The following is a 12,360-nucleotide window of genomic DNA, read 5'->3' as shown; positions in this document are numbered from 1 at the left end:
CGCTGCGACAAAGTGCAGACAGTCACAAGTAATTGCTGTCTGTTTATTCAATGGAAAAAATATTTTGTGTTAATCTTTTATTCGGTGAGTGACACTACGATTATTGTAGTCCCGTTGGAATTGCAGCTAATGCATAGTTTGAATGTTCTAACCAGAAAATTTTGAAAGAGAATGCAACGATGAAAGAACGACGTCCGCATCGCGATTTGCGCGTTGTAGTTTACGGACGTCCAACCGTCGTTAATTCAAACCGGTGGACTAATCTGTATACACTGCAATTCCCAGAAGGCAATCCGCCACAATAAAATACGTCACAGAACACGTGACCATTAAGCGGAGCCGACCAAAATCCCAAACAAGGAAATGGTGGGGTAATAAAACGATCGGATCATTTAATTAATGCATGTAATAATTAATATTTTATTTTATTGTAAATTAAGAAATATTTATGGGTTAAAATGGACTACGACTTCAAAACGAAGCTCGCCGCCGAGAGGGAGAGAGTGGAAGATCTGTTTGAATATGAAGGTTGTAAAGTGGGTCGCGGCACATACGGGCATGTTTATAAAGCGAAGCGTAAAGACGGGTAAGAGACACGCGACACGCGATTGATTGACGCGTTTCACTCACTGCACGAGCTTGTACTGTCAGTGTGTGCAGGATGTTCATATGTATCACGCTGTTATCTCTAGCCTGTGTGATTGTTTTTGTTTTCATGGACGCACTTCAAACGGTCCACCCCCAAACCAACGTGATGTATGTTTGACTCTTATGTGTAGGAGTTCACGTGTTTACCTGCTCGTAGATGCAGGACTTCATGTGTTCGTACTTTCATATGTGCAGGACTTTATGTGCTTACATGCTCAGCTGTCCGTGTGTTCAGAAATTCGCTTGTGCTGGATGTCATGTTTATGTGTGTTCATTTGTGCAGCTCAGCGTCTGCAGGAGTTCACGTGTTGATTTGTGCAGAAGTTCACACTTTTCCAAAAGCAGTGCGCATGTTTACAAATGCATGTGTACGTGTGCATAAGTTTTTTTCGGTGTTGGAGTTTACACAGCATATGTATAGGAGTTCATCTATGCAGTATATCTATTCAGTTACTACATTTATTCATTTAGCAGGCGCTTTTATCCAAAGCTATGCTATACTATGCTCAGTGGACTTGACCAAGTTCCATGCAGAAACAATAACAGGTGATCATGCTAGTGAGAAATGGTGCCATGGTGACCTCTGTGAAAATACTTTATAGTGACAGTGAGGTACTGCAGTTGCTCTCCTCCAGCTGGCCAACCTTCAGCCATGTTTGGTACACTTTTATACCTCATAGGATGCACATTAATACCTTAAAGGGGCCCATTTTCCACAAGTTCATATGATTCTTTAGGGTCTTAATGTAAATAATTCTCAGTAGTGTAAAAAAACACCCTTTTACCTTGTCAAAATCAGCTCTGCAAAATATCAGCTAATTTTAAGACATGGCCCCTTTAAATGCCACCGAGCTCTGCTAGCCCCGCCTCTCTCTCGGATTATGTTTACTTTAGCTGCATTTAGTCATGTTTATCATGAAACTTGCCAACAAGCACATTATTAAGAAAGGCCATTTGCAAAGAAAAACCCTTAAGATACATGCATATGTAGATCGGGATCGGCGCTTTCCTTTTAAAAACGAACAAAACACCTCAGTCGCTCAATTAGAGTCTTCCTCTGCACCTGAGTCACACAATGGCAGTTGTATTCGGACTGTTTTAGCTCGGTGAGGGAGGGTCTAAGGTAAATGCTCATGTCAATCAACTGTGTGTCGTCACAACGACAAGAAGCTGAGAATGACCTGATTTTAAAAAGAGGATATTACTTTTAAAGATTAAAAAAAATCCACTGGGTGGATTTTTATCATTGTAGGGTGGTTGTGTACACAAACTGCCAAAAACACAGTAATGTTCAAACAACATGTAAAAGTGAGTTTTGCACCCGATGACCCCTTTAAAGAACAAAAGTTTACAGATAATTTACTCACCGCCTTTGTCATCCAAGATGTTCATGTCTTTGTTTCTTTACTTGTAAAGAAAATATGTTTTTTGAGGATAACATGAGGATTTCTCTCTGTATAGTGGCCTTCTATGGTGCCCCGAGTTTGAACTTCTAAAATGCAGTTTAAATGCAGCTTCAAAGGGCTCTAAACGATCACAGTCGAAGAAGACAGGTCTTATCTAGTGAAACAATCTCTTATTTAAAAAAACAATTAGCAATTTATATAATCCTGAAATTTTGTTCAAAAAATGATTTCTTTACGACTGAAGAAAGAAAGGCATGAACATCTTGGATGGCAAGAGGGTGTTTACATTTTGTTCTGGAAGTGAACTTTTCTTTCAAAGATGCATATTAGTACGTACATTTTACATATTAGTACATTTTGAAAGGGTACCACACGAGTGACAACTTCTGTACCTTTTTTGAACGTGTATTAAAGGGATAGCTCACCCAAAAATAGAAATTCTGTCAACTGCATTTGAGGTTTTTTCTTTACCAAAACAGAAAACAAGATTTTCTGTTTCGGTTCTGGTGCGTGATTTCTACGAAACGTTCAGTGTTGCGTCAGCCTTTATTTGTTGGTGAACAGTTGTCATTTCTTTTAAATTAGCGAATTGTGACGTATTTCTGAATGTGTGGTCAAAAAAGCTCTATAGTCTATTGTCAATAGTGCAGTGATGTATGAATCACATCTATAAAAAGAAACCAAGGGATTTTCTTTCGGTTAGTGTGGTGAGCAGTGTGAAACTATTGTGAAGTTTGCGTGAGGATATTTTGCCCTCACATGAAATTCCAGATTGTTTAGATTCTTTGTGAATTGATTTAGTTTTAATGGTGACCACACCTTGAAGGTGTTGATACACAAGGCAACTTTTTGAGCAATGTTGCTGTCACCCGGTAGCCACACTGTAAAAAAAAAAACACAATTTGTTGAGTCAACTTAAAATAACTTGTTACCCTGCTTCCTTAAAAGTTTAAGTTCAGTCAACTCAAAAAAGTTTAGTGAACTTGAAATGTTAAGTTGTACTATGTTTAAGTTGACTTAAAGAATTTGGTTTTGTTAAACTTAAAAGCTGGGTAAGTTACCTGGCTGCCTTAAAATGTTAAGTTGAATCAACTCAAATATCTAAGTTGTCACTTAGTACAACTTAACATTTCAAGTTGGTTAAACCTTTTTGAATTGACTGAATTTAAAAGTTTAAACCAGCCAGGTAACACATTTTTTAAAGTTGACTCAACAAATTGTTTTTTACAGTGAGTTAGAACCTAAGGAGTTATTATTTGTGAAATACGTTTGTTCAAAAAACAAAGTGATATTGATTAGTTTAGTGTGTATATGTATGGATTTTCTAAATGTATGTATTTTCATTGACTTTTGTTGACTGTGAACAATGTATTGGCATTTAAATATCTAATAGTGAATTGTAAATAACATTATTATTAGCAAAATGTGTGTAACTCATCATATTAGCAAAAATGTAAGTATGGTATTGTGTACAGTTATTTTTGTTAATGAGTAATACTTATTTATAATTAAATGAATAATGTATTGTTATTCATGTCTAGAATATAATTTACTGAAATACAATAGATAGATGTATAGATTATTTAATATTGTGACAAAAGTGTTGCAATGGTATATCTCCTATATGCGCGTAAATGTCTTTCCTCACGTTTAGTAATGTTGTGTTTGTGTTTTTACAGGAAGGATGAGAAGGAGTATGCACTGAAACAGATAGAAGGCACTGGTATTTCCATGTCTGCCTGCAGGGAAATTGCTGTGAGTTACTTAAATGCTAAGTAATACAATTTTTAATGAACTGTCAGTTTTTAAACAATAAACAAAAATATGTATACAGTATAGTGTTAACAAAGGAATCCAGCAAGTGCAGTGCTATTAAACTATAACGGCAATAAATTAATACAACTTTAACACTGTTTCGAAAATATAACCATAATTCCTAAATATTAGGTTGCTATCTTTGTGTGTTAGCTTGGTATTAGTATGATCAGTATGATTTACCAGCCACTCTGTGTGTAACCAACACAATGTCATAATCAGCTAAAAAAGTAAAGTTTTTTAGTTTTACTTGGTATTTGTGAAAATAACCTGGAATCTTCCTTTAAGGTTCAAAGGGTCATATTTAGTTTGGTACAGGGAATTTGATTAAACTCATTAAAAAAAAACAATTTGTTGAGTCAACTTAAAATAATTGTTACCCTGCTGCCTTAAAATTTTAAATTAAATCAACTCAAATAAGTTTAGTCAACTTGAAATGTTAAGTTGTATAAGTGAAAACTCAGATATTTGAGTTGACTTAAACATTTGATTTGTTAAACTTAAAAGCTGGGTATGTTACCTGGCTGCCTTAAATTTTTAAGTTAAAACAGCTCAAATATCTAAGTTGTCAGTTAGTACAACTTAACATTTCAAGTTGACTAAAGGCAGCAAGGTAACATTATTTTAAAGTTAACTCAACAAATTGTTATTTACAGCAGTGGTTCTCAACCCTGGTCCTGGGGGACCCCTGCTCTCCCTTATTTAACACACCTGACTGAGATCATTTGCTAATTAGTTCAGTTCATGGATCTCTCTCCTCATGAGCGGATGATCTCAGTCAGGTGTTAAATAAGGGAAACATGCAAAATGTGCAGAGCAGGGGTCCCCCAGGACCAGGATTGAGAACCACTGATTTACAGTGTATACAGATTTGACCCCTGGTTGTAAGGCGGTATTCTTTGTAAAGCTGATTTGCAGTGTGTGGTGAAAAGCAATGTAGAGATAAAGTTCAGTTAGATAGTAGTTTAGTTTATTTTTTAAGCTGCACTGTAAAAAAACAAACATACACAATTTGTTGAGTCAACTTAAAAATAATTTGTTACCCTGCTGCATTAAAATTTTAAGTTCAGTCAACTCACATACGTTTAGTCAGCTTGAAATGTTAACTTTGAAATTTAAGTTGACTTAACAAAATTTTGGTTTGTTAAACAAAAGCTGGATATGTTACCTGGCTGCCTTAAAATTTTAGGTTAAATCAACTTGAATATCTACATTGTCACTAAGTACAACTTAACATTTCAAGTTGACTAAACATTTTTTGTGTTGATTAAACTTAAAATTTTAAGGCAGCCAGGTAACAAATTATTTCGAGTTGACTCAACAAACTGTTTTTTACAGTATGTTAGTCCACATACAGTCAGAACTATTGGCACTCATTAATTAAAAATGAACAAAGAAGCCTGTGAAAGAAAATAAATCTGTTTTGTATAACTTTTTTAATCTTTCATTTAAAAAAAAAATCACAAAATTCGAACCTTTCAACAAGTAAAACATGTAAAAAGTGTGGGAAAATTAAATTATGAAATTAATGCTTTTCTCCAATGCACGTTGGCCACAATTATTGGTACCCCTAGAAGTTATTAATATGAGTGAAATATCTCGTATATTCCTGTTCATATTTACAATTTTTAGCATACCAGGGTGAATACAAACATGAAATTGAAATTGTCCAGCCATGGCTTCCTGTTTCAAAGGAGTATAATTTTTTTTAGTTGTTTTACTCTAATTAAAGGTTAGGGTTTTATATTTGTGTGTGTGTGTGTGTGTGTGTGTGTGTGTGTGTGTGTGTGTGTATTTTTTTCCAATAAAATATCAAAAGGATTAACAATGCAGATTTGTTTTCACAGGCGTCTTTGTTTATATTTACTTATTTTGAGAATAATTCTGAATTTGACTGTAGGCATAATAATAGAAAACATTGTTTTAAATTTCTGTGGTAGGTGACTATCTGCAACAGTTCTGGTTTGCCATTTAAAGACATCCATTTAGTCACGCAAATCAGCTATACTCCTCCCACAGTCACATGACAAAGGTTTCTTTAAAATCAAATGACTAACACAAGGTTAAAACACTGTTGTCATGTTTTTATTTTCCCCAACTTATTTGCTTTCCTTTTGAAACAATAAGGCCGTCTGACTGCATTCATGATAAATTGTTATTGTTTTGTGTGTATGCTTTGTATATTCTTACTTGCACTTCATTGACGCCCGGCTCATCATGTACTAACTCTATATTAGTCATTTTGTTTCTGTACATGTATGAAATGCTTGTTACTGTTTATTTATTATTTTGTTTAGCTGTGCTGTCGTTCCCCAAGTGACTGAGATGCTTGTCACAGACTTGGGTTTCGTGAGGTAATAGTAAATCCTAGAGAGAATATCAAAGAGGTGTTTTTTTTTTTTTTAGACTGACTGGTGACTGTGAGTCAGTCTAGTTTGAATGCGGCTGGTGACTCAAACGTTCTGTTGGTTTGTAAGAATTGACTTAATGTAAAGCAGTAAAATCCTAAGCTTTGTTCACAATGCAATGCAATGACTATTTAAAGACTATTTAGGCTTTTCAAGAAAAAACATGAGCTTATAAATGGCCATTCAAGGTATTAAAAAGACAAGTTGTGAGGTATCTATATGCTGTGATTGTAGAACTAGATAGAGGAGTACAGTATTAGCAGTGGTAATGAAGGATTAGATGTATGATGTGACAACAGAACCAACTAGTTTTTCTTGCAAATTGCAGGTTGAGCTCACTGTAAAAAAAAAAAAAATAATAATAATTTGTTGAGTCAACTTAAAATAATTTGTTACCCTGCTGCCTTAAGATTTTAAGTTCAGTCAACTCAAATAAATGTAGTCAACTTTAAATGTTAAATTGTACTAAGTGACAACTTAGGTATTTGAGTTGAAAAAATTTGGTTTGTTAAACTTAAAAGCTGGGTAAGTTACCTGGCTGCCTTAAAATTGTAAGTTGAATCAACTCAAAAATATAAGTCGTCACTTAGCACAACTTAATGTTTCAAGTTGACTCAACTTTTTTGAGTTCCAAGTGTAAAGCACTTTGGTCAGTCTTGCGGCTGTTTAAAATGTGCTAAATAAATAAAGTAAACTTAAAACTTGACCAAACTTAAAATTTTAAGTTGACTCAACAAATAGTTTTTTACAGTGCTGTTGAAGAAAATTAGCTATGTCTTGCTCAATCAAGGATGCATGTTTATTTATTGGATGGCTTAAGAACACCTAAATGTCTAAATGCATGTGCAGATTTTGGTTGAGTGATAAAGTTTACCCTCTTGAACTTAATGCTGTTGAATTGCATATAGAAAGCAAAACGATTTTCTTAGCACAATAAAAACACTGAATTAGGGCCGCACAATTATGACAAAACTCATACTTGTTGATTATTCCTTTGAAATTGTAATTGTGCTTATTAATTACGATTATCACAATTTACATTGATTGATGTTTTAAATAGCTTTATACCATTGTTTGAAGCAACTGCGTGCCATCATTTTATATAGAAATAAAAAAACAAGCTGAAATACTTTTATTGCTTTTTTCTTTGTTAAAAAATACAACTCTTAGTTCATGTTAGCTCATTAAATAAAACAGTTGCCATTTTTAATTGTAACAATTTGTTATTAAATATTGGAATTACCTAAGATTAATGAAGAATTTTTCAGTGCCAGTTTATTTTATGTGTACAGCCTATTAGGTCTAAATATTTAGATATTTAGCGCTGCGATGAACACCATAGCAAATACACAACACTTTTGAGAAACTGAAAGCTGTTTTGTTTACAGGGTTTTCGGGGTAAAGGCTGAATTATGTTTAGCGCCATCTGCTGTCAGAGAATGAAAGTGCGCTTTCATCCAGAGTGTCTCTCACCATGTGCTTCTCATCCGTGCCTGTTTACATCAAAGTGCACACGCATCTTTGACGCAGCATACAGCGGTGTTGTGCATTGTGACCAGTTGATAGGAAAAGTTATCTTAAATTCATTCATAATTCTGAGTAATTTGTTATACATAATTATTCTCAGTATTTTGATGTGCCCCCGATAACAATCCGTAATCATGATCACGATTAGAATTTCACTGTATTGTGCATTCCTAACTGAAATAAGAGTGGACAGTTTATCTGTATTTATCTGTTGTCAGATATGCATGAAAGTTGTTGTTGCTATAACAAACCCTATCCTTTTTCCTTCAGAATCATGATTGGCTGGTAGAAAGACAAATAGAACACAAAAAAGCATTTTAATTTTAAATAAAGATGTTAAAGAATGTAGAGGCAAGGCCGTTCTAGAATCAAATCATTGAGGGTGCTTCATGCACATATCTATTCTGACTTTTTTTCTTCCTGTCCATTGTTATGGTTTACCAATATGTCAGTCAATTTCGAGAGTAAATCCTGAATTTATATGCGGATGTCATTCCCAAAACTTTGCAGCATGCAAAATTTGAGCATTGAGCATTTGCCAGATCTGTTTTGCTTGTATGCTATTATTACAGCTTCAAGTCATAGCTTGTGACTGCTGTTATTAATGTACTTGTAACACTTAAATGGTTGCACATTAAGATTACACAGTGGTTAACATGAACTAGTAAATAATAGCATTTATACAGAAGCACTTAAGCAGATTTCTGCAAATATTTACTTATATTAAAATAAAGTAATTGTGTTAAAAAAAAGTATGAACTAACATTATCTAGAAATAAATACACTTTTAAATTAGCATTGCAAATATAAAAAAAAAAAAATCACATTATTTTATGCAATTTACCGCAAAAAATCACTGTCATTTCTTACACTGCTAAAAGGTACATCTTTTATACCTTATTTGCCACTAAATTGTTCACATTAGTACTTAAAGTGTACATATTGGTACCTTTTGAAAGTGTAGTGCCCCAATGACAGTGACCTTTTTATTCTGAGAGTGTATAACCCACAAATTCAGTATTATAGGTCACAGTGGGTTTCAGAGGTAATAATAAACAAGATAATGATAGCAACGTAATATTAGCGGACTATATAGATGTGAGGTCAACCACTAGATAAATTCACTTGTTTGGCCTTGGGGTTTGATAACTGCAAATAAAATTCAGTTCTGAAAAAGTTCAGTCAGTTGGTTTCAGTTTAATGCATTACAAATATTTAACACAATTAACGCAGCATGCTTTTTTTCCCCCCTGGCATCCTTTGGCTAGTGTTACAGCAGCATATATGAACACGCTGTCAAACACAGTAAGATGCAAAACAGAAATTAATTTGGTACACAGACTTTGTCTTAAATAAGTTAAAAAACATAAATGACCAGGGAAATCAGATGTGGGTCAGATCTGTGTCATGTGCGACAGGTTTTAAAGAGACAGCACTGCTTTTCAAAGTGAAACTCGCTGCAATCTGTCAATGATGTAAATCAAAAAACACTGCTAGCTTATGCTGATGCTTGAATAAAGATGAATCTATATACAATTTATAGTTCATGTAAATATTGTTTTGAATTCATTTCAATTGGAAGTTGTTGTTATATTTTAAACCCTATTAAATGTTACAAATGTCTTTCTGTTATACTGTAATGTTGAATGGCTGTAATGTCTAAAGTTGAAAGAAAATGCATTTCATAGAGACATCCGTAGCACTATTGTATAAATGATACTGGCCTTCATTAATATTAGCCCAGGATGGTTGATGCCATTAAACACATTTAAAATATACCCTCTTTATGTTGATTCTACATTAATTTGGAGATATAATGTGAAATTGACAATATAAATGTATTAAAATGTGCAAATTATTTATTGATTGACAGCACTACAAAAATAGACAACATAAGAATCCATGCTATGTTATGAGAATGGGCAATATTGAGATTAGAGTATTTGCCTTAGTTAATAAAAATAAATAGGTCAAAAAGAGACTTTCCAGAGTATTGAATTGAATGTAGAACCGACTTCGCGACTGTGTATGAGATATACGTTCATCAAATATTCTGGGTACGTAGGATGAATACATTCCAAAATACTTTACATATTTTTACAATCTGTATCCTGTCATCCATTTTTTTCATCCACACTTTAAAAAAAAACAAACAATTTGTTGAGTTAACTTTAAAATAATTTGTTACCTGGCTGCCTTAAAATTTTAAGTTCAGTCAACTCAAAAATGTTTAGTCAACTTGAAATGTTAAGTTGTACTAAGTGACAACTGGAAATTTCATAACTAATGGTTAATGAATGGTTTATTACTCTTGACCAAATTAATGTGGTGTGATCAGTGTGAGGTGGCAATGGCACATACAAAATTTGGTGCAAATATGTCAAAGCTTTGCAGAGATACAGCCTCAGATGCAGTTTGGCATCTTTCCAGCAAATTCATTGATGCGTTAAACGAAAACCGTTTCATATACCAACAAAATTCATAACTTTTGGCAGCATGGCCTAAAGATGATCCGAGTCAAATGGTGAAAATTGGTGAAAATCGGACCAACGGTCTAGGAGGAGTTCAAAAAAGTGGGTTTTCAACATGAATCAAAATGGCGGACAGGAAGTTCGACCAATTTTAGCATAATTGGTATCAATGTTCTTGGCATGACCCAAGAAATATTTTGAGATCACTTTCATTACAATAAGCCATTTTCATCAGAAGTTATTAGCATTTTAAAAGATTTCTTTATAACTTTTGTAAACTTTTAGAGTACTGTCAGGGCATGGTGCGAAAGACACATACAGAGTTTAGTAATAATACGTCAATAAGTTCATAAAATATAGCATTTTATGACAAAATACAAAATGGCTAAAGCCCAAAATGGCTGACATGTGAAAATTGCTCCTCCGAATCTAAGACCTGTTTTGAGATTTTTGGCCAAACCCTTGAAAAATAGCAAAAATAGCAATTTTTCATATCTCCTGAGCACTAGTTGGCACTGTTCAGAAACACTGCAAGTAGCCTCTGTTCATGCTTGTTATAACACACACCAAGTTTGGTCCCAATACGCCAAACGGTTGCGGAGATACAGTGTCGCATCCATTTTAGCGTGCTTTTTGTAAAATTTGTTTGGGAGTTATTCAAGAAAAGTTTGAATAATCAACTTGAATTCCATAACTTTTTGGCAGCATAGTCTAAAGATGATCTGAGCCAATTTTGGTGAAAATCAGACAAACCGTCTAGGAGGAGTTCGAAAAAGTAGATTTTATGAGCTATTAAAAATAGAAAAAAAACTAAACCTTGCGATTTTTGAATTTTGGACTCCATTCGACTGTGCATGAGCCAAGGTTTTAGAGAAAATTTTATTTTTGATTCTGTGCCTTATGGTTCAAAAGTTATTAGTATATGAGTGAAACTTTGGACAAGTGGTGGCGCTAGAGAGTTTGAGTTAGAGGCTTCAAACTTGCTATGGTTAATGTTGAGATTGTCCTTTATCAGTGTGCCAAATTTCATAACTTTCCCGCAAGCGGTTCTATGGGCTGCCATAGACTTGAGCGGAAGAAGAAACGGTAGAAAAAGAATAATAATAGGAATGCCAGTGGATACAATAAGTGCCATCGCACCTATGGTGCTTAGCCCCTAATTAATTAACATGCAAAATGGGTGAAAACATTCATTGATACAAGGCAGGGAGCACATGAGAAGGAAAAAATTGAAATTGAATTGAAATTGAAATAAAACACGTTTGTTTCATGGAAACGTAAGCATTATTTTCTAAAAGTTAAAATCGTGCCATTTTTCTTGTATTATGTTACAGGAAAAATGTACTTGGTTTTAAATCATAGTTGTGCATAATGACACATTGAGGAAACTAAATGGAGTCAGATTATGTAACATTCATATTGTAAACAGGAGGAAGTAGGATAAACTCGACTATTGCTAAATAACATTAGAACGAACCAAGAGTAAAATGCACTCATTTTAGTATGTATTGTTTTGTGGATTTGTCAGCTTTGCAAAGAGGCTGTTATGGATAAAAGATGGGATTCTGCGCCTCAGCAAACACAGCTAATGAATGGCTCATAAATATTTGCACTTTTTTGTATGAGACTGAGTTAAATGCACTGCATGCTCACCTACCAGTGAACGCATGGGCAGTGCATTATGTTTTGTCTGAGCTGTTTTCTGAATTGTGGGTGATGATCTTCATTTTCAAATGCGAGGTATGTCAGCGTCACTGTTTGTCTTTCTCTTGGTCCTAATCGGTTTGTTCTGAAAAGACTGAATTACATGCCTTTTAAGGTGTGGTCATATTTGAACAGACTGATCATGAAACAGGTTCAGCAGCCTCCAGTTCAACAGCCACAGCAGTTTTACAGACTAAAAACACACAAAAAATACCTGTATTGTTGATTTTACACTAGCATGAACTTTTGAAAAAATAAAACATTCAGAATTTTAAATAAAAATGCACTACATACACTTATGAATTGTTAAATCATAAATAAATAAATAAAAACTCCTGAGGAATACAACCGATACCTTTAATGAAATAATTTTCTATGTAA

At 34.0% G+C, this 12,360-nt stretch overlaps 1 protein-coding gene across 1 annotated transcript in view; it reads left to right on the top strand.

Annotated features, from left to right (window-relative positions):
• Positions 1-36: 36 nt before the first annotated feature.
• cdk19 (cyclin dependent kinase 19) overlaps positions 37-12,360 on the top strand; it is a 53,428-nt gene continuing 41,104 nt past the window's right edge. The window contains exons 1-2 of the mRNA XM_073853242.1: positions 37-586; positions 3,734-3,809. Coding sequence (XP_073709343.1) covers positions 459-586; positions 3,734-3,809 — 204 coding nt within the window. The 5' untranslated portion in view covers positions 37-458. The remainder of the gene's footprint in view (positions 587-3,733; positions 3,810-12,360) is intronic.

Source organism: Garra rufa, chromosome 13 (genome assembly GCF_049309525.1).
Source record: "Garra rufa chromosome 13, GarRuf1.0, whole genome shotgun sequence".
Classification (NCBI taxonomy): Eukaryota; Metazoa; Chordata; class Actinopteri; order Cypriniformes; family Cyprinidae; genus Garra; species Garra rufa.
The sequence above is the reverse complement of the archived record's forward strand: the minus strand, read 5'-3'. Positions and strand labels throughout refer to the sequence as shown.